Source organism: Anabrus simplex, chromosome 1, assembly GCF_040414725.1.
Source record: "Anabrus simplex isolate iqAnaSimp1 chromosome 1, ASM4041472v1, whole genome shotgun sequence".
Lineage (NCBI taxonomy): Eukaryota > Metazoa > Arthropoda > Insecta > Orthoptera > Tettigoniidae > Anabrus > Anabrus simplex.
Genome location: NC_090265.1, coordinates 1,078,568,584 through 1,078,594,306, shown reverse-complemented (window position 1 = coordinate 1,078,594,306; position 25,723 = coordinate 1,078,568,584). Strand labels below are relative to the sequence as shown.

The window sequence follows — 25,723 nt, the reverse complement described above, 5'->3', positions numbered from 1 at the left end:
ATAAGCGAAAGTTCCAACCCGCAACATTTTCCTAATTAGCAATTACCCATATAACTAGCAATTACCCACTAATAACTGTCACCATTGTTGCCGTTCAAACGCACGGAATACCCATGAATCTCCATCCACACTGACCATCTCCGTACCGATCTCGGCGCTGCAACTGAAAAACTTCCAGCTTGATGCCTATAAAACCTCATTTGGCTATGAAATATTTCCCTACCCCCGGTGATTTTAACTAAAATAAACTGCTCTACATATTTCTGAAATGTCAATACTAATTCCTTCTTCCAACCTCTAAAACATCAGGACGCACTTGGTACTGAAAATTTTTTATCCTTGCACACCAGCTGCTCCTGTGTAATTATGTATATAATTGTAAATTCTCAACTATTCAATTAGATAATGTAATTACTATATAGTTACCAACTATTGACATTAGTTTTTATTACAAACATTTACGCTGAATGTTATAATGTAAATATTTTTAAAACTTTATCTCAACTATTCAATTGAACAATGTAAATACTGTATAGTTACCAACCTTTGACATTAATTTTTGGTTACAAACATTGACGCCGATCACTACACCTTTTCTCCCTTAATTGTTTTAATGTAAATATTTTTTAACTTTTCATTTTCCTATGATTGCGTCAACTGTTTCTCCAGAGCACCACTGCCGAACTCTACTATGTTAATTTTAGGCAGTGGTGCTGACTTTTCATCTATAAACCTATATGTTCAACCATCACTTTTGTACAACTATTTCCCATACTTAATTTTTGTAATTGTATTAATAATATGTATTAATTTGTACATGTCAACTACTAACCAGTTACCTGATTTTTTACCTTGAGGTGATATTTTGACTGATGATGCCCTCAAAGAAGGGCGAAACATGTCTCAAGTGGAATCAATAATAAATTCCTAATTTATAAAATTTATATGTATTGAACAGGTGGAAAAAACTAACCTTTTAGCATTCTACAATCAATTTAGTCTTCGAGAGGCTAATTTTCATACCATACTCTTTGCACCTATTTTCAAGTTCCAAGATATTAGACTGCAGGTTTTCGGCACAGTCTGCCATTAAGACCAAGTCGTCAGCATAAGCCAAACTGCTTACTACATTTCCACCTAACTGAATCCCTCCCTGCCATTTTATACCTTTCAGCAGATGATCCATGTAAACTACGAACAGCAAAGGTGAAAGATTACAGCCTTGTCTAACTCCTGTAAGTACCCTGAACCAAGAACTCATTCTACCATCAATTGGGAACATGCATCAATTTCAAAAAATTTTTTTTTTGAAAAGTACACCAATGTAATAGTACGTAAACGTACTGCATTTTGGTATGTTGCCTTGTTTTCTACCATTTAAAAAATATTTAATAGTGCCTTTCCGCAAGGTGAGTGAAACGGCCTCTGACGTAAGCGGCGCGCTGTGACGTCACGATCCAGTACCGCATACAGCTCTACCAGCCGTTGTGCATCAGCCGTTGCTAAAAGCCAATTGTTTATTATTCATGATTGCGAATAACTTCGAAATGACAGAAGAAAGGTTCAAAACAGCACAGTCAGACAATCTACCATGTGTAGATGTCATCATTCTTGAAAAATGTGACTTTTGTGGCCGCAGAAATTCGCGGATAACAAGCAAGTTTGTAAGTGGCGTCTTTTATATACGTGCAATGTACTGTAACCCATAGTATTTGGATAACAACGAACCTGGATAGATATCACATCACTTTCAACATTTCCTTCTAGACTGATTCCCCTATTAAAGAATAACATTACATTTTCGGGCTTTCAGCATTAGTAAAGTAAGAAATTGGATTTCAGCACTAACATAAACATATAGGTAGCATTATAGTACTAGTCCGCTTCTGTGGTGTAGTGGTTAATGTGTGCCACTCCCGGAGGCCCGGTTTCGATTCCCGGCTCTGCCATGAAAGTTGAAAACAAATAGTATGAGGGCTGGAACGGGGTCTACTCAGCCTCGGGAGGTCAACTTAGTAGAAGGGTTTCGAATCCCACCTCAGCCATCCTCGAAGTGGTTTTTCGTATTTCCCTACTTCTCCTCCAGGCACCTAAGGCCATGGCCATTTCCTTCCCTCTTCCTTGTCTATCCCTTCCAATCCTCCCATCCTCCAACAAGGCCCCTGTTGAGCATAACAGGTGAGGCCGCCTGGGCGAGGTAATGGCCCTCCTCACCAGTTTCATCACCATACTCAAAGTCTCACGTTCCAGGACACTGCCCTTGAAGTGGTAGAGGTGAAATCCCTCGCTGAGTCCGAGAGAAAACCAACCCTGAAGGATAAACTGATTAAGAAAGAAAGAAAGAAGGAAAGAAAGATCATAGTACTATAGGGCTATAATCTATCATTCCCAAAAAAATATATATTTATGGTTGGGACAACTGGCCTACCCACTTCCGGGGCCCATGAAAGAGAATTAAATATCTTTGTGGAGGGAAAAAGTTAAACATGATAAAGATAAATATGACTTCATCTAGTTTTCACAAGTCGGGCTGAGTGGTTCAGACTGTTGAGGTGCTGGCCTTCTGACCCCAACTTGGCAGGTTCAGTCCGGTGGTAGTTGAAGGTGCTCAAATACGTCAGCCTCGTGTCGGTAGATTTACTGGCACGTAAAAGAACTCCTGCAGGACTAAATTCCTGCACACCGGCGTCTCCGAAAATCGTAGAAGTAGTTAGCGGGGCGTGAAGCCAATAACATTAATTACATTTGGTTTTTAACAAGCTGAGCATATCAGGAAAGAAAAGTGTCCTGGTGACATTTTAGTCGCTCAATACAGGAATGTCTTTGGGTGCTGTGACTTTTACTTTTTTTTTTTCTGTTTGCTTTACGTCACACCGTCACATATAGGTCTTATGGCGACGATGGGACAGGAAAGGCCTAGGAATGGGAACAAAGCGGCCGTGGCCTTAGGTACAGCCTCATTATTTGCCTGGTGTGAAAATAGGAAACCACGGAAAACCACCTTCAGGGCTGCCGGCAGTGGGGTTCAAAACCCACTATCTCCCGGATGCGAGCTCACAGCTGTGCGCTCCTAACCGCACGGTCAACTCGCGCGGTATTTTTACCCTTCGGTTTATTGACTTGGCTTGTATAACCTAAAACTAAGTTGGATAATATTTTAAACACCTACATCACTATTTTCACCTGTGTGCAATTATGTTATTTGTTTCATTAATATTATGATAATTATTATAATTGAGCATTGTTAACTTATAAGACCCCAACAGACAAGCATTGGTTTTGTATAGAGTTATACATTTGTTAAATTCACGTTGTTTCCTTTCATGATGTATACGCCTATTCTTTGTTACATTATAGAGTATTTAGATATAGCCTAAATTTCTTTACCAATTAAGCTCTTCAATAAAGACATACATAACTGTCCCATGCCAAGATAGAATTACTTTTTTTTTTGCTACTTGCTTTACGTCGCACCGACACAGATAGGTCTTATGGCGACGATGGGACAGGGAAGGGCTAGGAGTGGGAAGGAAGCGGCCGTGGCCTTAATTAAGGTACAGCCCCAGCATTTGCCTGGTGTGAAAATGGGAAACCACGGAAAACCATAAGATAGAATTAGAGCTGTCAAAATGGTTCATAACCCCTTTGATTTATCATCTTGACATGGATCACCCAAAACATAGGTTAGGTTTGGAGAATACTTTAATAATCAGCATTATTCAATGCACTGTTTATTACTTTCATATTCCAAGATGTAATTGAAGCATTTAAATAAAGCATCATACATTAAAATTTAAAGTTTTACCACTAGAACAGCTGACATGGAAAAGTGGTTTGAAAATTCAAACAAATTCATCTTACGTTAAAATCTTCAAAAAAATAAACTGTAGACTTTTCCGATATATCACCAGCATTTCTCCGGCTCGCCAAAATCCATTTCTCCCTAGTTTTAGGGTCTTTGGAACATTTATAAACAATTTGTTTGGTGTACATGTTGAATCCCATAGGGAACCCAAAATATTTGTCCTGAATGAGTAAATTTATAATACCAATATAATGGTCTGAGGGCGAAACGCAGGCAACCAAGAATGAGTTAGCTGGAAAATTTATAATGTCCAATAACGGACCATTATATTGGTATTATAAATTTACTCATTCAGGACAAATATTTTGGGTTCCCTATGGGATTCAACATGTACATCATTTGATGGCCAGGCAGGCATCTATTTTTTGGAAATGAGACATAGCTCTCATAGTGCATTGGCACTGCTGGTGGCTTCAAATAGCCTATGCAGTGGCCTCCACGGTATGCACTAGCCTTGCGTCTTGGGTGGTGTGCTAAGTCCCAACTGACGAGCCTAACTTAGCACACGAGGGCGAAACGCAGGCAACCAAGAATGAGTTAGCTGGAAAATTTATAATGTCCAATAACGGACCATTATATTGGTATTACAATTTGTTTGGTACGGTATGCGATGTGCTCTACACCATTTATAAGTTTTCTGCCTCACTGTCTGCGCAGGATTCATTTTAAGTCTAAAATATACCACTCAGATTATTATCCAATGTATAGACCTCGAATTTAACCATACTAGACACTAACGTAAAGTAGAAATACGCGAAGTGTATCCTGCTTCTCACAGCACACTATGTGTTATTTCGTCTGCTAATTCAGTCAACCTGTACGATGACGTCAGACCAATGAGATCACGTACTTGCGTGACGTGACATTTTCGTAGACTTTTATCATGTTTGGAGTTATTATTTGTACATTCTGATCACATTTTTGAATTCTGCATGAAATTTTGAATCAGATTAGCATATTTTTAATTAAAACCCCGGATCATGCATGTTCCCTATTCTCACTGAAGCCCAATTGTCAATATAAATGCCTTTGATTGATTTTAATAATCTACCTTTAATTCCATAGTCCCCCAGTATGGCGAACATCTTTTTCCTCGGTACCCTGTCATATGCTTTCTCTAGATCTACGAAATATAAACACAACTGCCTATTCCTCTCGTAGCATTTTTCAATTACCTGGCGCATACTGAAAATCTGATCTTGACAGCCTCTCTGTGGTCTGAAACCACACTGGTTTTCATCCAACTTCCTCTCAACTACTGATCGCACCCTCCCTTCCAAGATGCCAGAGAATACTTTGCCTGGTATACTAATCAATGAGATACCTTGATAGTTGTTGCAATCCTTCCTGTTCCCTTGCTTATAGATAGGTGCAATTACTGCTTTTGTCCAATCTGAAGGTACCTTACCAACACTCCACGCTAATTTTACTACTCTATGAAGCCATTTCATCCCTGCCTTCCCACTATACTTCACCATTTCAGGTCTAATTTCATCTATTCCTGCTGCTTTATAGCAATGGAGTTTATTTACTATCCTTTCCACATCCTCAAGCATAATTTCACCAACATCATTGTCCTCCTCCCCATGAGCTTGGCTGTTTGCAACACCACCATGATGATTTCCTTTTACATTGAGAAGATGTTCAAAATATTCCCTCCACCTCTCCAGTGATTCCCTGGGATCTATTATGAGTTCCCCTGAATTACTCAAAACACTGTTCATTTCCTTTTTCCCTCCCTTCCTAAGATTCTTTATTACTGTCCAGAAAGGTTTCCCTGCTGCTTGACCTAGCCTTTCCAAGTTATTACCAAAATCCTCCCATGACTTCTTTTTGGATTCAACAACTAATTATTTCACTCTGTTTCTTTCATCTACGTACCAATCCCTGTCAGCCTCGCCCTTGTTTGGAGCCTTTTCTGATAAGCCTTCTTTTTAAGTTTACAAGCTGCTCTCACTTCATCATTCCACCAAGATGTTCGCCTTTTCCCATCTTTACACACAGTTGTTCCTAGGCATTCCCTTGCTGTTTCTACTACAGCATCCCTGTATGCCACCCATTCACTTTCTATATCCTGAACCTGCTTACTGTCTACTGTTCGAAACTTCTCACTAATCATATCCATGTACTTCTGTCTAATTTCCTCGTCCTGGAGATTTTCTACCCTTATTCGTTTGCAGACAGATTTCACTTTCTCTACCCTAGGCCTAGAGATACTTAGTTCACTACAGATCAGATAGTGGTCTGTATCATTGAAAAATCCACGGAAAATTTGTACATTCCTAACAGATTTCAAGAATTTGAAGTTGTTAAGATATAGTCTATTATGGATCTGGTACCCCTAGCCTCCCATGTGTAGCGGTGAATAGCCTTATGCTTGAAGAATGTATTCGTAACAGCTAAACCCATACTAGCACAGAAGTCCAGCAAACGCTTCCCATTCCCATTAGCTTCCATATCTTCCCCACATTTACCAATCACCCTTTCATATCCTTTCAGTTCTATTCCCAACTCTCGCATTGAAATCGCCCATTTGCACTATTCTATCCTTGCTGTTGACCCTGACCACGATGTCACTCAATGCTTCATAAAACTTGTCAACTTCATCCTCATCTGCACCCTGATATGGTGAGTACACGGACACAATTCTTGTCCTAATTCCTCCCACTGAGAAATCTACCCACATCATTCGCTCATTTACGTGCCTTACAGAAACTATGTTGCGTGCAATGGTATTCCTGATAAAGAGCCCTACCCCAGACTCTGCCCTTCCCTTTCTAACACCCGTCAAGTACACTTTATAATCTCCTATCTCTTCCTCATCTCCCCTTACCCGAATATCACTTACTCCTAGCACATCCAGATGCATCCTCTTTGCTGACTCAGCCAGTTCTACCTTCTTTCTTCCATAAGCCCCATTAATATTGATAGCTCCCCATCGAATTCCATTTCGTTCGCCAAGTTGTTTCCAAGGAGTCCCACGCCTGTCAAATGGGAGTGGGACTCCATTACTCCCATAGGTCCGAGGCTTGCTTAAAGTGTTCTGAGCTCGGTAAATTCATGAAGCAGGATGCTGCCCTACTTGCACATAGTTCAAGTGAGAATCTCTCCTCTAACGGGTTATGGACCACCGGTGAATTGTATAGTCCTAGCCGCCTGAGCACAAGGAGGGCCACGACTCAGAATATGTCCGAGATGCCCACTCCCATTCCATAGCAACTGGTATCCCGACTATCAGGACCACTTACTAGGCCACTCAGCCGTTGTCCATGGTTCACAAACTAGGACGTGACTACAGTAACCCACAAACATGAACCATGAACACCCTCCAATGATGATTATTTATCAGGTGTCAGAGAATTCTGCTCTTATCAGAGAAGAAGACCTAAAAACATGATGCCAGGTTCCAATCCAAATGCTGCCTTAGTGTAGGTGTCATTAGCTTCTGTCACTGATTGCAAGTTACCACTGAGGGAACAATTGTGAACATTTTGTGTTACAAGATAACAGTTTCACTTTCTAAAGATGTTGTTATGGTGCACTCAATCAGGTGGGCAATTTCTTCATGTGGAGGCAATGCTGATGCAATGTAACAATGTGCGTATGATCAAATGACTTGTCGAGGCATGTTTATATGGCCACAAATACGTTCTATGTATAGTCCAACTCATAGGCTGGATGGTCAGCATTGAAACCTTCAGTTCAGAGGGTCCCAGGTTCGATTCCCAGCCGGGTTGGGGATTTTAATCACCTTTGATTTATTCTTCTGCGTCGGGGACTGGGTGTTTGTGTTTGTCCCAACACTTTCCGCTTCATATTAAGGCAATACTCTACACTACCAACCACCACAGAAATACGCAATAGTGATTACATCCCTCCATATAGGGTTGGCATCAGGAAGGGCATCCAGCCGCAAAACAGGGCCAAATCCACATGTGCGACATACTTTGCACCCGCGACCCCACAGGTGTGGGAAAAGCAGCAGGAAATGAAGAAGAAATACGTTCTATGTATGCTGTGTCCAAGGGCTCCAATTACAGTGCACTATTCTGGACTGTCCAAGATTACACGTCATACTTCCACATACACCTAACAACAACCATTACATTGCATTCCAATGTCTCTTTTTAACAAGACTACACTCTCTCAGGAGACATCCTTCAGGATTACATCTGGTGCAAAACTTCTTTTTTGTTTTGAAGTGTATATTTGGTGCTTTAAGTAGTTTGACCCCAATTGTAAACAAGCTTTCTTCCATGTCCGTTAATCACTTGTACAAATTTCATTTCACAGTCTTCTAGGATCAGCCCTAACCAAGTTGCATCTGAATAAGGAGATATTATTATTACTATTATTATTTTTCTTTTTTTACACGAGTACATTTACATCAAGTATGTACAGGTATACTGTTTCTAAAGATGAGAGGAACGTATTAAAAGCAGGAGAAAAAAAAGAGAGAACAAAATATACAAAATCCTTTTCCAATGGGGCTTATAAAATAATAGTGTATTGAAAGGGGTGAGAAACAAACAAAACAACAACAACAAAAAAAAAACCTCTGCAGAATACAATATCAACATATTATTGTAGATTACACTCTTTCTAAAACAAATGTTAGTTGAAGTTTTATATTTTGGACCAGTGGGTTATTAGACATTGTTTTCTGGTCACACTCTTTGACCATGAATTATTACCAAGTTACACTCAGCTCAGATAATTTACTTCATTGAAATGGGTTGATCAACTCAAGAGCCTAAGTGGAGAGAACCTACATCAAGCAATTCTTCATGCCCAGGACAGACTCGTTGAGACAGGACATCAAGAGGCTAGCTACATGATGCTAGTACTCCCTTGTGGAGGATTAGAATAAGAAACACACACAGCCACATGAGAGAGAATGGTGAAGCTTCTACAAGATCAAGCAGCACATAAGCATCACATGTGATTAGGATAAATGGCATTCTATTGTAAATATGTACAGTGTTTTATAAAAATATCTTCAAAATCAAATACCAGACATTTTCTAGTAATCCACATGACTCAAATTTAAGAAATGATGAATAGTATATCGATCGTCTTGTTCAAAAGTAAGACATCTCGAAAAACCTAGTTCTGAGTTATATGAGATTGAAACATAACATAACATAACATATACCATATAACATATTGTTTCTATTCAAAACTACTGTATTTCGAAAAGGTGCAGTTTTGGAACGTTCAACATGACAATTACATTTCTATAGTAATATTTTTGGTTTAGTTTGGTTCTGATTAGCGATATAACTTACTGCAGTACTCAACCAGATAGAGAGCTTTAAAAATGGAAGAGAATGATATAAATATAGTACGCGAACCTTTCATTGATCCCAAGTTCCCATTCAACACTATGGAGCTCAGGGATCAAGAAAAGGTTCGCGAACTGTAATTAAAAATCAACAATTTTTGAGTTGTCATACTTTTGAACCAGACGATCGATATTTTAAAGGTACATTTCTTTCTAAAATGTACTCTTCATGGAAGTCTGTACATATATTCTAATGTTCAGGTCAAGCCTCATATTCCATCAATCACCACTTTAACACTTCCCCTACTTAGTTCTTTTCTCAGAAATTCCCTAAATTCAATAAGCTGTTCAAATACATTTTAAAAATACATACCTTCCTCACAGTTGGCACCAGTACCCATGAGATCTGGTGCCATTACTTGAGCCAAGTTGGTAGGTGGAACTGGTGGCTGTGGTTGATTCTGTTCCCTGTTAATTTCTGGGAACTTGGGAAAGCACTGAAACTGAAGGCTATACTTGTCTTGACAGTCGGTACACATCAAGTAGTTTGTTCCTGGAGAAAAAAAAAACAACACACCATGTCATTCCAACCCAACCTATGTACATGATACTCCATACATGTGACCCAGAAACGGAGAAAAGAGAATGACAGGAATGACAATCTTCAGTTGGTTCCAAAGGTCTTAATAACTTAAGAAGAGAGTGTTGAGAATAACACATTCAAAGTTGAGAATGATTCCCACCTTAATCTTTTGCATTATGCCTAGCTGGAGTTTCCCGTTCAACTCCTATTCAATTTCTGTAGCATAGGCAGTAGTAGGAAGTGAGAACGATACAATAATCTAACACCAAAACATAAAAAGTATTTACAACCACACCTTAAAATGAGTTAATGTTTACCCACAACTCAAAATGAGTGATTAAATTGGAACTCAGATAAATAAGGATCATCATATTTCCACTAACGTTATAGCTACTGAGGAGCATTACTACTTCCTATCTCATTTCACTCTCACTATGTTCACTTACATTGTGCACTAATACATTGTTGAATTCAGTAGCTGGTACATCAAAATCATTTTCAATGTCCTCTGTTGTAAAATATCAAAATCAATGAGGAAGCATGTACTGACAAATTCTCGTAAACATTCAAGAAAGACAGAATTCTCGCAAACTATCATAAAGCAGGAAAAGTGTTCTCAAGAGTTCCTTAGGATGGCCCTACAAAACGTAAACACAGCCTAGCCAACACACAAACACTGAAAGTTGAAGCTGTGTTCAAGTTGCATCTGAGTGGAAGGTTAATATTTCAATACCAATATAAATGGTCCGTTATTGGACATTATAAATTTTCCAGCGAACTCATACCTGGTTGCCAGCGTTTTGCCCCCATGTGCTAAGTTAGGCTCATCAGTAGGTACATAGCACACCCATGAAGACGCATGGCTAGTGCATACCGTGAAGGACACTGCATAGGCTACTTGGAGCCACTGGGGGCAAAACGCCGGCAACCAGGAATGAGTTAGCAGGGAAATTTATAATGTCCAATAAGGGACCATTTATATTGGTATTATAAATTTACTCATTTGGGACAAATATTTCAGGTTCCCTATGGGAATCAACATCTATATCATTATATTTCAATGTCGAGTCCATTTGACAGAGGAGTGCAAAGGGTGGAAAAAAAAAAAAAACCAACCGTACTGAGTAGTTCAGACAGTAGAATGCTAGCCTTCTGAGTTCAAGTTAATGGCTTCGATCTCAACTCAGCCCACAGGTATCTGATGGTACTCGGATACACTAGCGGTGTATTGGTAAATTTACTGGCAAGGCATGTAAAAGAACTCCTGTGGGACAAACTTCTGGGACCTCAATGTCTCAGAAAACTATAAAAGCTAGTCGGACAAAAACCATTGTCATCATCCATCTTAAATACAAATGTGCCCTCTAGGCAGTGCCTTTTGTCTTAGTTGTTGTATTAATGTTAAAAGTGGCTTCGGAGGATAATTATCCAGTGTGAAAGGGTTTATGTTGTGACATTTTTGAGAACAAAATTAAAATATTCCCTTCATTTAAATAGGTAACACTAAAATGAAATGGTGTATGGCTTTTAGTCCCGGGGGTGTCCGAGGACATTTTCGGCTCACAGTCTTTCGATTTGACTCCCCTTGGCGACCCGTGCGTCGTGATGTGGATGAAATGATGATGAAGACGACACATACACCCAGCTCCCGTGTCAGCGAAATTAACCAATTAAGATTAAAATTCCTGACCCTGCTGGGAATCGAACCTGGGACTCCTGTGACCAAAGGCCAGCGCGCTAACCACTTAGCCATGGAGCAAGTAACACTAAACGAAAATGCAATAAAGATCTGCTAGGAATTGGTAACTTGAGCCCACGTTGCATCAGCAGTTCATTCTTTTGCAAGAACAGCTTAACCCTTTCTGCTCGTGTGTCGACCTGAGGTCAGGGCTTTTGTACTTCGTTTCGTAAGTGCTGGTCCCTTCCAGAAACCGAAAGAAACCAAATGGGTGTGTTTTAGTTTCTCTTTGTTTGGCAAAATTGCTCCGTTTTCTTGACAATGGAAAGCAGTTGCGTGAAGCAACATGGCGGCGCATGGTCTGACCGAAGCTGAGATTCTTGCGTCTATTTTGGGCTGATATTTTTTTATAGTGACCATGAAAGTGATGAAATTTTGAATCTGGCGATGAAAGTGATAAATCTATTAGTGATTCAAATGACGACACTGATATCAGCATCGCAAGAAATCATGGAGGAGGCGATAGTATTTTGACTCGTCCCGGTCCCAGTCATACAGTGCTGACTTTAAACATCCCTTGGAGATCGCGGAGAACGGGTGATGCAGGATTACCCATATTTCCTTACAGATTAGTCAGTGTATTCATAAATTGTGGCAATAGACTTAAAATAGAACTAGAGTACTGGTAGCTATTTTTTACCGATCAGTTGATAACCTCTACTGTCCATGAGACAAACAAATTTGCCGAAAGGAAGTTATAGCAAAATACTCCACTTTAGAATAGATCTATCTGGTTTTCTTGGGAAGCCGTGACATTAGAAGAACTGAAGGCATTTATTGGTGTAATTATTAACATGGGGATGAATAGTAAGGCAGAAATGCAGGATTATTTTAGTGCAGACTGGTTTGATAAGCAAGCAGGGCTCCATCCAGGCATTTGTTTTGAACGCTTCCACACATTCAAGACATACCGTTAAAAAAGTGGAAAACATGATTTTGTGTCATGTACAGATCATACATTCATTAATTTTGTAGTTTCTTCCTGTATATATTGTTACAACCAGTACTTAACACCAGGTTTTAAAATATGAAGAATGCTGACAGAAATAAATACGAGTTGGGAGAAATTAGGACATACAAATAATTCGAGTGGAAAGGGTTAAAAAGTTGTTAGACACTGTAACATTTGTGAATAATAGCTTAACTTGTATTTATAACAATGAGATGGACAGTAGGCAATGGTGTGATGATAAACGGGGTTAAAAGTCAGGTTGTTTCACAAATAGGAAAAGTACTCTAAGTTTTAATTAGTTGCACTGATGGGGTGAAAGTTCATGATGAGGATCATTGTAATTACCTAGGTGTTAATAGAAGGATAGATCTTCACTGGGGTAATCACATAAATGGGATTTTAATGGGATTGTAAATAAAGGGTAGAGATTGCTGCATATGGTTATAAGAGTATTTAGGGGTTGTAGTACGGATGTAAAGGAGAGGGAATGCAAGTCTTTGGGAAGACCCCAACTAGAGTATGGTTCCAGTGTACGGGACCTTCACCAGAATTACTCGATTCAAGAACTGGAAAAAATCCAAAGAAAAGCAGCTCAATTTGTTCTGGGTGACTTCCGACAAAAGAGTAGCATTACAAAAATGTTACAAAGTTTGGTCTGAGAAGCCTTGGGAGAAACGAGACGAGCTGCTCGACTAAGTGGTATGTTGAACCAGACCCCACCCATGGGTAACTCTCCGATAACAAAAAAAATAAGTCGACAGAATACAATGTGCGAGCACAAATCATGGACCGTGACTGGGAAAGGCCGGAAGACTGAGATCCTGAGCTGGAAATCGGGCTCTTAGAATAATACCAATAAGAATCCAAATGCTACTCGAATGAAATTCAAATGTGCAAACAACAAGTTTTATTCAATCAAAGAAAATCAAATTTAAAGAAGACTAAATTAAATTGAAACAAGAATATAAATTGTGCCAAATACATACTTAACTCAATCGTCGATCTTTGGATAGTACCTGCCACCATTCTCCAGTGTACATTCCAACAGGTTTTTAAATTGTATTTTTTTAAACTTACTTAATGCAATTGTGCTGAGGGTTACAACATCATTAAAATCATCAAGGACAATTTCTTTGTAATTACAGAACAGATCAACGAAGGTCACACTTCCCGAATGTATTACAGAATTATTTAAAATAGTCTTATTATTTGAATCCGCCTTGTCAATCCACTTATTAATGAAAGAAAACTATTTATTTAACCATACATGTTTCGGGAAGTCAACCGTTCCCTTCCATTCACGCCCCTGCGGATATATCATTCCTCAAGAAGATACAATTTCGTCCACCTGCACACATCTTTTTTTTTTTCAACTATCCCATCCCCGTTGTTATCTGCCCACGCACCAAAAGCTCCAGGAAGTTAAAAAAGGGAAAAACAAGCTCCTGCAGCAAAGGCAAAACAAAATAAATGACTGAGGTCAAAACTGTGCAAACAATGCAGGGACCGAAGAAATTAAACATGTTGGCAATAAAAATGAATAATATAGTAAGGGGCAAACAAGGGCATAAAACTACAAGCTTCGAACCGGCATCAAAACACTGATAAAATGGAATGAATAATGGAAATGGGTAATCGTTATGACATATGTCCTCCAACACACCTACTACGCACTCATCCACACCGCCATACATTTCGGTACTGATATGCAAATGTTAGACAGGGTACACAGGTCCAACAGTAGCATAATATCGTAATTATCGTTACCCCAAGGTCACCAAGGGTTACGCAGATGGACACAGGAACATGCGTATGATGCATGCACGAAGAATATGGTAGCAAGACTGTGCAATACAATGCACCAAAGAAATCCCATCACGACCGTGATTCGTACAAGGCAAGGACACGAACGGCAATCGCAATCTGATGGTTAAGGCAAGCAAGAAGGCTGACATAAATATACAGTATACGCTGGACCATCTCATAATCGAAAGGCATATCAACCAAGTACCAAAATTCACACACATAAACACAGTCCATCCATACAATGGAGTAAACACTGCATATCGAAATAAGAAAAAAAGCCCAATATTAAATATAAGGTAGGTAACTTACTAATACCTGGAGCTATAAAGGACTCAAACAGGAAAATGAAAGGTAGTTACAGATACACTTAAAACGTTTAAAAATGTTCTTATAAGTAAAAAAATGCTACTCCAATGTACAGGGAAGCCATTATTTTACAGTACCCAAAATAACAACAACCAAAACCGTTAAGGAGATGAAAGATTCCCAGGTGGCAGGAAGTTTGACCTTCGCCGATGAACACCGAGATGTCTGCCATCTCTCGCACACACACATGGTACTATTAAACTCATATCAAGTGAAGTGGCAAGACGCCATTACAGTAAAACTTTGTTCGGAATAAACCAAACTGACATGTCGACACGATAATAGCCAATGCATAGTGGCTCAATGTTCCGAGCTGTCAGTGGAGAGATGGCGTGGAATGACATTAGTAGACGAATAATTTTGACTGGTGTCTTTAAAAGTAGGAGAGATCACAATATGAAGATAAAGTTGGAATTCAAGAGGACAAATTGGGGCAAAGGTTTGTTTATAGGAAGGGGGGGTTAGGGATTGGAATAACTTACCAATGGAGATGTTCAATAAATTTCCGATAAAGTTGGAATTCAACAGGACAAATTGGGGCAAAGGTTTGTTTATAGGAAGGGGGGTTAGGGATTGGAATAACTTACCAATGGAGATGCTCAATAAATTTCAGATTTCTTTGCAATCATTTAAGAAAAGGCTAGGAAAACAACAGATATGGAATCTATCACCTGGGTGACTGCCCTAAATGTAGATCAACAGTGACTGATTGGAACACTACATTCAGCATATGCACATAACAATGAATGAACAACGCATGTGGAGAATGTTCGATAATTACATGAACAAAATTGTTTTTTCCTGGCATCACACTGCATCCATTACATGTCTAGCTTACAAATTTTTCTTTTGAAACTTTCCTGGCCTTTTAATTCATTTAACAACACTTTGGCTATAATTTTTGCCATTTTGTTATAGGACAGATTGTAAAAACGTAGAAATCTTTCTTCCATTTCCAGTGATAAAATATTAGCATATCTTAAAATGACACTGAATTGGGATGTTTTGATTATCATGATGATGCTTGCTGTTTAAAGGGGCCTAACATCTAAGGTATCATCAGCTTTGACAGAAACAAACAGGCTTTTGTTGACTTCATGAAAAATCTGATCCCTGATTGTCTGTCATACTAATGAGACCATTCTAGATATCGGGAGATGTTTCTTTGAAGACAATGCTGTGAATAAGATGTTCTCTTAAGTGAGGTTCCTGTTCAGCTAAAGATTAGATTTTTAAAAATTAAGCATTTCAAAGTAATTTGCTTTGTTATGAGGACCTTCAGATCTCTTAAATAAGAAATTATATTTGTAAAATTCACGTTCTAATACTTTTCATACATGTTTTAGTTCTCTATTGGACCTCCTTCAGCATACCTTTGTTTTCTTGTGATTATTCTCATCTGATCTTTATTTTGATTTGTTTTCTCAGATCCTATTCTATGGGATGGTAGTTTTAACTATGCAATCTACATCTGTTTTATTTTATTCTCTTCCATCTTAAGAAAGTCATCTACAACATTTTAAATAAAAGATTTTAAATGAGTTTTCAAAACCATCTCTGTTATGAAGACAGTTTAATAATTTTGCAACACATAGTATGTGTCTAGCTGCTGTGATTCACTTCATTTAGCAATTTAATTCAGGAATGACCGAGCTCGATAGCTGCAGTCGCTTAAGTGCGGCCAGTATCCAGTATTCGGGAGATAGTAGGTTCGAACCCCACTGTCACCAGCCCTGAAAATGGTTTTCTGTGGTTTCCCATTTTCACACCAGGCAAATGCTGGGGCTGTACCTTAATTAATCTGTGTCGGTGTGACGTAAAGCAAAAAATCAGGAATGAACATCCCAGTATTTTTAGAGACCACATTGGATTTTTAAACTTCTCAAGACTCACGATTTTAAATAACATTTTACTCTGTGATCAATTGTGTGAACTTAAATTTCTTTTTACAAGTTGCTTTGCGCTACACCGACACAGATAGGTCTCAGGACGATGATGAGAGAGGAAAGGCCTAGAAATGGGAAGGAATCAGCTGTGGCCTTAATTAAGGTACAGCCCCAGCATTTGCCTGGTGTGTGAAATGAAAACCATGACCATCTTCAGGGCTGCCAACAGGGTGGTTTGAACCCACTACCTGATGAATGAAAAGCTCACAGCTGTGCGCCCCTAAATACACGGCCAACTTGCTCGGTATCAGACAGGAATAAATGATGGCAGTGTGTTGGAGAGGCCAAATATCAACCAGAGTAGCAGTACATAAGACTGCATTCAAAAATATAATCTATTTCATGATTAATTCCTGTATGTCTACCCCAGATACCCTTCCTGATGCCAACGTCAGTTAAGGAGTTGATAAAGATGAAGTAAATGATGGTGAATGAAATTAGGTAAGGAATGAAAAGAATTGGCTGTGGCCTATAAATAGGAACTGTCCCAGCATTTACCAAAGAAGTGAAAACAGGAAACGACAGAAAACCATTCTCAGGACAGCCAAGGGTGGGGTTCAAAAACACGCATCTGCTGAACACAGAGCAGGCTCCATAGCTGTAGCACATTAACATATACACCACTCCACTCAGCTTCATGCTTAATTCTTATCAATGGAAAAATGTTAATACTGCTTCTATGAACTTCTACTCTAAAAAGCAAAATATTAGAATTGAACTACTCAACTCCAGGATTATACTGACCAGTGATGTTACCACAGTAACCAGCTCCCCATAGTAAACCACATCCAGGATGAGCTGACAACATATGACCTGCCAGGTGGGATGAGTTCTGCTGACAAATACCACACAAAGGAGGACTGTTACCTTCTGACTGTGTATTCACAGTGGGAAACTGAAACAAAGATGTATACATTAAATCTTATGCCTGTAAATAACATTCAAATATGAGCATGGAAATAAAAATTAAGCCCATAATGGCATAGCATTTCTCATCAATAAGAACAATGATGCAGTTTTGGACATAATGTATGTTAGTGAGGGGATAAATTCAGCTACAATGGAAAACGAACGGAAATATATTGACCATCATGCAGGTATATGCACCTCAGTCTGGATGCACTCTAGAAGAGAAAGATACATTCCTTGAAGACCTGGAAGAACATGTAGCTGTGGACAACTTAATTGTGATGGGAGATTTTAATGCAAAAGTTGGTGTTGACAGACAAAGGTAGGAAAATGTGATTGGCTCTAATGGATTTGGAAACAGAAATGCAGAAGGAGAATGCCTTTTAAATTTCTGCCTGAAGAATAACCGTCTCATCAAAAATATTTATTTACAGAAACAACTCAGTCACGAGATACAGTTGGGATGGAAATCTGACATCCTTAATAGACTATATTACGAGGAGTGTTTTTTTAAGTAAAAACAATTTTGATATAGCAAAAAAGTAATGCAATTCTTTAAACAATTATATGTTTACATGTAAGTCTGTACCTTAGACTATTTCTCAACGTAATTTCCAAGCATATTAAGGCACTTGTAACATTGTGAAACCAGCTTCTGAATTGCATCTTCACAGAAATCTACCACCTGACGTGCCAGCCACTGCAGCACAGTCGTTTTTAAGTCGTCATCATCGTTGTGGTGCTGACCTAATTGCATTTAAAGTGCAGGAACAAGTGGTAGTCACGATGACTTCAGTAATGACAGACGGTCACCCAGCACGCTTCTCGTTGTGACATCAATACGGCCTTCTTTAAATGCTCTAACACATTTTCTTACCATTCCTTCGCTCGTAGTGTGTTCTCAATACAGTTCACTAATCTGCTGATGAATTTCAACAGTTATCACATCTTTTGCATTTTGAAATGAATTACAGTGCATACTTCACACTTGGCAGGAGAGTTGATTGTCAGAAGCATTTTCAATACTCGCAAACAAATTTAAATATGAGCGCATATGCTTCCATAATGGCATTTGTGGTTAGCGTACAGATGTACATACTGAGTGCATATTAGGGTGTTCCTTATTTTGAAAAGAAAAAAAAAAGCTAATTTTTTGGGGCTCACCCCCTAAATATTTTTCAATGGGTCAGATTTACTAAAAAACAAAATTTAATCTCAATGGGCTGATATTAACCCTTGCCGACTTGAGCACGAAATTTGAATGTTAGGAATTATAGGTTTTGTAGTTTAAGTAAGTGTAAATGCTAATGATACATGTTTAATATCTGATACATACATACACACATACATACATACATTCATACATCATCATTATAGACTGTTATGCCTTTCAGCGTTCAGTCTGCAAGCCTTTGTGAATTTACTAAACGTCGCCACAATCCTCGATTTGTAACTAGTGTTGTGGCCTAATTTAGTTCTATACCTCTTATCTTTAAATCGTTAGAAACCGAGTCTAACCATCGTCGTCTTGGTCTACCTCTACTTCTCTTACCCTCCATAACAGAGTCCATTATTCTCCTAGGTAACCTATCCTCCTCCATTCGCCTCACATGACCCCACCACCGAAGCCGGTTTATGCGTACAGCTTCATCCATTGAGTTCATTCCTAATTTAGCCTTTATCTCCTCATTCCGAGTACCCTCCTGCCATTGTTCTCACCTGTTTGTCCCAGAAATCATTCTTGCTACTTTCATGTCTGTTACTTCTAACTTATGAATAAGGTATCCTGAGTCCACCCAGATTTCGCTCCTGTAAAGCAAAGTTGGTCTGAAAACAGACCGATGTCAAGATAGTTTTGTCTGGGAGCTCACTTCCTTCTTACAGAATACTGTTGATCGCAGCTGTGAGCTCACTGAATTAGCTTTACGACACCTTGATTCAATCTCACTTACTATATTACCATCCTGGGAGAACATACAACCTAAATACTTGAAATTATCGACCTGTTCTAGCTTTGTATCACCAATCTGACATTCAATTCTGTTGAATTTCTTACTTACTGACATCAATTTAGTCTTCGAGAGGCTAATTTTCATACCATACTCATTGCACCTATTTTCTAGTTCCAAGATATTAGACTGTAGGCTTTCGGCACAATCTGCCATTAAGACCAAATCGTCAGCATAGGCCAAACTGCTTACTACATTTCCACCTAACTGAATCCCTCCCTGCCATTTTATACCTTTCAGCAGATGATCCATGTAAACTACGAACAGCAAAGGTGAAAGATTACAGCCTTGTCTAACCCCTGTATGTACCCTGAACCAAGAACTCATTCTACCATCAATTCTCACTGAAGCCCAATTGTCAACATAAATGCCTATGATTGATTTTAATAATCTGCCTTTAATTCCATAGTCCCAAAGTATGGGGAACATCTTTTCCCTCGGTACCCTGTCATATGCTTTCTCTAGATCTACAAAACATAAACACAACTGCCTATTCCTCTCGTAGCATTTTTCAATTACCTGACGCATACTGAAAATCTGATCCTGACAGCCTCTCTGTGGTCTGAAACCACACTGGTTTTCATCCAGCTTCCTCTCAACGACTGATCGCACCCTCCCTTCCAAGATGCCAGTGAATACTTTGCCTGGTATACTAATCAATGAGATACCTCGATAGTTGTTGCAATCCTTCCTGTTCCCTTGCTTATAGATAGGTGCAATTACTGCTTTTGCCCAATCTGAAGGTACCTTACCAACACTCCATGCTAATTTTACTACTCTATGAAGCCATTCCATCCCTGCCTTCCCACTATACTTCACCATTTCAGGTCTAATTTCATCTACTCCTGCTGCCTTATGACAATGGAGTTTATTTACCATCCTTTCCACTTCCTCAAGCATAATTTCACCAAAATCATTTTCCTCCTCCCCATGAGCTTGGCTGTTCACAACACCACCAGGATGATTTCCTTTTACATTGAGAAGATGTTCAAAATATTCCCTCCACCTCTCCAGTGATTCCCTGGGATCTATTATGAGTTCCCCTGAATTACTCAAAACACTGTTCATTTCCATTTTCCCTCCCTTCCTAAGATTCTTTATTACTGTCCAGAAAGGTTTCCCTGCTGCTTGACCTAGCCTTTCCAGGTTGTTACCAAAATCCTCCCAGGACTTCTTTTTGGAGTCAACAACTATTTGTTTCGCTCTGTTTCTTTCATCCACGTACAACTCCCTGTCCGCCTCGGCCCTTGTTTGGAGCCATTTCTGATGAGCCTTCTTTTTACGTTTACAAGCTGCTTTCACTTCATTATTCCACCAAGATGTTCGCCTTTTACCTCCTTTACACACAGTTGTTCCTAGGCATTCCCTTGCTGTCTCTACTACAGCATCCCTGTATGCCACCCATTCACTTTCTATATCCTGAACCTGCTTACTGTCTACTGTTCGAAACTTCTCACTGATCATATCCATGTACTTCTGTCTAATGTGCTCGTCCTGGAGACTTTCTACCCTTATTCGTTTGCAGACAGATTTCACTTTCTCTACCCTAGGCCTAGAGATACTTAGTTCACTACAGATCAGATAGTGGTCTGTATCATCGAAAAATCCATGGAAAACTCGTACATTCCTAACAGATTTCCTGAATTCAAAGTCTGTTAAGATATAGTCTATCATGGATCTGGTACCCCTAGCCTCCCATGTGTAGTGGTGAATAGCCTTATGCTTGAAGAATGTATTCGTAACAGCTAAACCCATACTAGCACAGAAGTCCAGCAAACGCTTCCCATTCCCATTAGCTTCCATATCTTCCCCACATTTACCAATCACCCTTTTGTATCCTTCAATTCTGTTCCCAACTCTCGCATTGAAATCGTCCATTAGCACTATTCTATCCTTGCTGTTGACCCTGACTACGATGTCACTCAATGCTTCATAAAACTTGTCAACTTCATCCTCATCCGCACCCTCACATGGTGAATACACGGACACAATTCTAGTCCTAATTCCTCCAAATGACAAATCTACCCACATCATTCGCTCATTTATGTGCCTAACAGAAACTATGTTCCGTGCAATGGTATTCCTGATAAAGAGCCCTACCCCAGACTCTGCCCTTCCCTTTCTAACACCCGTCAGGTACACTCCTATATCTTCCTCGTTATCTCCCCTTACCCGAATATCACTTACTCCTAGCACATCCAGATGCATCCTCTTTGCTGACTCAGCCAGTTCTACTTTCTTTCTTCCATAAGCCCCATTAATATTGATAGCTCCCCATCGAATTCCATTTCGTTCGCCAAGTTGTTTCCAAGGAGTCCCTCGCCTGTCAAATGGGAGTGGGACTCCGTTACTCCCATAGGTCCGAGGCTTGCTTAAAATGTTCTGAGCTCAGTATATTCATGAAGCAGGATGCTACCCTACTTACACATAGTCCAAGTGAGAATCTCTCCTCTAACGGGTTATGGACCACCGGTGAATTGTATAGTCCTAGCCTCCTGAGCACAAGGAGGGCCACAACTCAGAATATGTCCGAGATGCCCACTCCCATTCCATAGCAACTGGTATCCCGACTATCAGGACCACTTACTAGGCCACTCAGCCGTTGCCCATGGTTCACGAACTAGGACGTGACTACAGTAACCCAGAAACATTATAATATAATTTAATACAGTTTCACTCATTAGAGTCTATTGTGATTTGTAGTATTCTTATGGATACTTTCTTTTCAGAGTTCCTTTCTTGCAATCTGGGTACAGTGTATGATGTTCTTCAACACAACACAACACAAATTACTTTTTCTGCTCATCTACAGTCAATAGTCCATGAAAAGCTTGCATTAATTTAACATCCTTTCAGCACAGTCATTCATAGCTTTCAACTCCATAACTATCCTTTGAGCTTCTAAATATAAAATGTTGCTTGTTCATGTCAAAGGACATTCTCGAATAAAACTAGTGTCGATCTTCAGGCAAGAGAATAGATCTCTTGCTTTTTGTTGACACAAAGTCGTCTATTGTTTTCACTGAAATGAAGATAAGATTGAATTACGAGATGTATATTAACACGTTAAAAATTATAGAATGGCAATCAGGATAAAATTAAACTTACCATACATTTGTCCATGCAATTCTCCACAAAGAGAAATAAGTTTATATCACTTTTTCACGTGTAGATTCTCTTTGGCTGAATTTGCTACCATTTTAATTTTTATTTGTACGTCTACTTCATCATCAAAGAGTGATAGGATAGACAATTCTTCCGATAAATACCGCATATGGTGACTTAAATTTCTTTAGAGCTGCTTTCGAAATTGTGGAATCTATCCTTTCATATGATTTTTACAACTTTTTTAAGAAACAGAGATCTTGATAAGGAGCGTTTACAGTGGCACTGCACTGAAGCCACGGTCTGACATAAACAGGCATTTTCATTTACACAGGATAGCTTATGTTGTGATCTTAGCATAAATATTTTTAAACAATAAATAGCTTTTCCCATCCATCGAGCTTGATGCATCGCCCCAGGAGGGCGTATTTTAATTTTTTTCCAGTGCCCTTCAAAAACCAATAGAGACACTTCTATGAGTTCACAATAATCACCTCTCAGTGTTGGTTTATGTAATTTACTTTCATAAAAGTCTAACATTCCTTTAATTTCTGACTCACCGAAAAAGATTTCCACATTCTCTTTGCCACTTCGAAAATTACTGACATGAACACTTTCCAAGCTTTTCCTAAAATGTTTAACCAGGGAATATGCCAGGACTGCTTGTTAGACCACATATTTTACATTCAAATACACATCATAAAATAATTTCATATATGTGATGATGGCACGGAAAAAGCAATTTCCTGTCAATTTTTGTTCAAGTAAGACACATGCTCCATTAAAACGTCCAGTTTTTGATGCAGTTATGTCACAGCAGAGAATCTGTACATTCTCTTCTATACCCCAATATGTTAATGCATTCCAAACAGTGTTTGCTTGCTTTTTACCAGAAGAATTCAATAATTTTGGAATCCCGAAGAGCTGCTCACTGTCCCCAAATGTAACAACAACTGGAAGTCTTCCTTCTTCAGGGTCCCTGGCATTTACTACAGACAACAGTTTACCATCCCAATGAACAGTAAGAATTGCAGGTATATCATCCTTGAAAAGAGATTTAATTATTTCAAAATGTTCTCTTCTCTTCTTCTGTCTGATATGAACAGAAGATTTATTAATAGAGTGTTCTTCAGTATTGTGGCCAAGTGCCTCTGCTGTCACCTGAAGGGTGTATATACAATCTCTTACACTCGCCGACATCTATCCAAAGCTGCCGCTAATTTAGAAGTAATAAATATGTTCGTACCACACCTTGCAGCAGTCTGCATTGATGTATTTCAGAAGTCTCTCCTAAAAATTCACCTACGTTGATTTCATCTGAACTTGGAAATGCGTTATCTGAATTTTCAGATGATGAAGAAGGAGGTGCAGCAGAAGATGTAGATACTGCACACTGTTGTTTCTCTTTCCTTTTCCCTTCTTGTGATTTTCTTTGCCTCAGCCTTTCTTCTTTATCTGCAAGTTTTTGGTCTACTCCTGCAAGGTAGCCTTTATGTCCTGGCTCTCTCTGCTGAGGTAAAAACATTGTGTCTTCTTCCAACTTCATCACTTGCAGAGCATTTGCTTGTACAATATCAAATAGATTGTTCAAATTATTTCTAAACTCCACTTCACAATGCTCAAAAATATCTTCACACTTGTTTGCATTGTTTTTTTGCAATTTTCTCCCCTCCAAATACAAGTTAATAAGTTTTTGTGAGCAATGCTGATTAGCTCTTGTCGGAATTCTTGCTTTCTCCCAAAATATCATGCACTCACGAACCGCAAGGTTACCACTTACATTGAAAGTTAATTTTACCTCCTGTATGTTATAAAATAAAACTTCAAAGGCTTGTCTATTTGATGGTAATTTGTGTCTAGTTATTTGGTGTTTTATATTTCATATTAAGAACACATGTTCGCTGGCACTGCATAACTGATGTGACATTATGTTAGACTAGTAACACGAAAACACATGTGATATGATGGATAACAATGCACGTACTGATAGGCTCAGGCCTGACTCAGTGTTGAGTGGCAAGTCCAGACTTGTCCTCATACGACTTCGCGCTCAAGTCGGCATGGGTTAGAATGCTCAGATCTCAACAATATTTTGTATGGCATGTTTTAGAATCATTTGAACAAGATTGGAGGGCGAGTGTTCAAAAATTTCTAAGTTGGAAAATAAGGGACACCCTAGCGCGCATGCGCTGAACGATGACCAAAGTTTTGCATCAACCATATACTTAAAAACCATGCTTTGTATCTCTGATAAAGAAGCTGGAACCCTCATCACAAATGTCCAAGTCTTTCCTGGTGAAAGCTTAGGCTACTAACCACCATTCTGCAAAATATTCTAATGAGAAAGATAAAAGTAAGGCATAAACCAAAGATAAAAGTTTGGGATCTAGAATATCCTAAGAAACAGGAGAATTTCTAAAGAAGATCAAGGACAATTTACCACACGATGAATCAAAAACAGGCCAGAAAGAGTGAAGAAGTTTTAAAGAAATAATTGTGGGCACTAAAATCAATACAGTTTGAAAACCGACACCAAAATTAAGGGGAAGGAAATCCCCTGGTGGAATGAGACTGTCAGAAAGCCATTAAAAAAAAATAATATGGCTAGGGAAGAAAAGGAGAACCAGAAGGGTGCAAGAAAAAACATAATCAGACTGAGAGAATTAGACCAGATCACAGAGAACTGAAACTTAAAGCTAAGAGATTAATAAAAATATCAGAGAAAGAAAACTGTCTGATAGCTTTCACTGTAAAATTAGGAAAGGGCAAAAAAAAAAAAAAAAGCTCTTGTATAGAATTGTGAATAACAGAAGAAACATTTATGTTTCTGTGAAAGCCATGAAAACCAATGATGCATGGAAAGAGGAATGATTGTATGAGGATGACTGTACAAAAAGAGGAAGACATACAAAAAGAGATGAGGAGATATTTTGCTCTGCTATATAATGGAAAAGATCAAATGGAGATGGAAGAAGATGGTTCAGTTGAGAGTGAGCGAAGTAAGAGTGAGCCTCCTCTAATCTGGTCTGAAGTTGAAAATGTCTTGAAGAGTATGCATAATGGTAAGTCACCCGGCATGCATGAAGTGAGTGTCAAAACAATAAAAACTGCAGGAGTCCACAAACTTCATTGGCTACTCAGAATTATGAATACCAACTGG

At 38.9% G+C, this 25,723-nt stretch overlaps 1 protein-coding gene across 1 annotated transcript in view; it reads right to left on the bottom strand.

Annotated features, from left to right (window-relative positions):
- Positions 1-25,723, bottom strand: part of LOC136858059 (probable E3 ubiquitin-protein ligase HERC1) — an 850,878-nt gene that overhangs the window by 347,251 nt on the left and 477,904 nt on the right. The window contains exons 42-43 of the mRNA XM_068225263.1: positions 17,285-17,435; positions 9,523-9,702 (exon numbers count right to left, since the gene is read on the bottom strand). Coding sequence (XP_068081364.1) covers positions 9,523-9,702; positions 17,285-17,435 — 331 coding nt within the window. The remainder of the gene's footprint in view (positions 1-9,522; positions 9,703-17,284; positions 17,436-25,723) is intronic.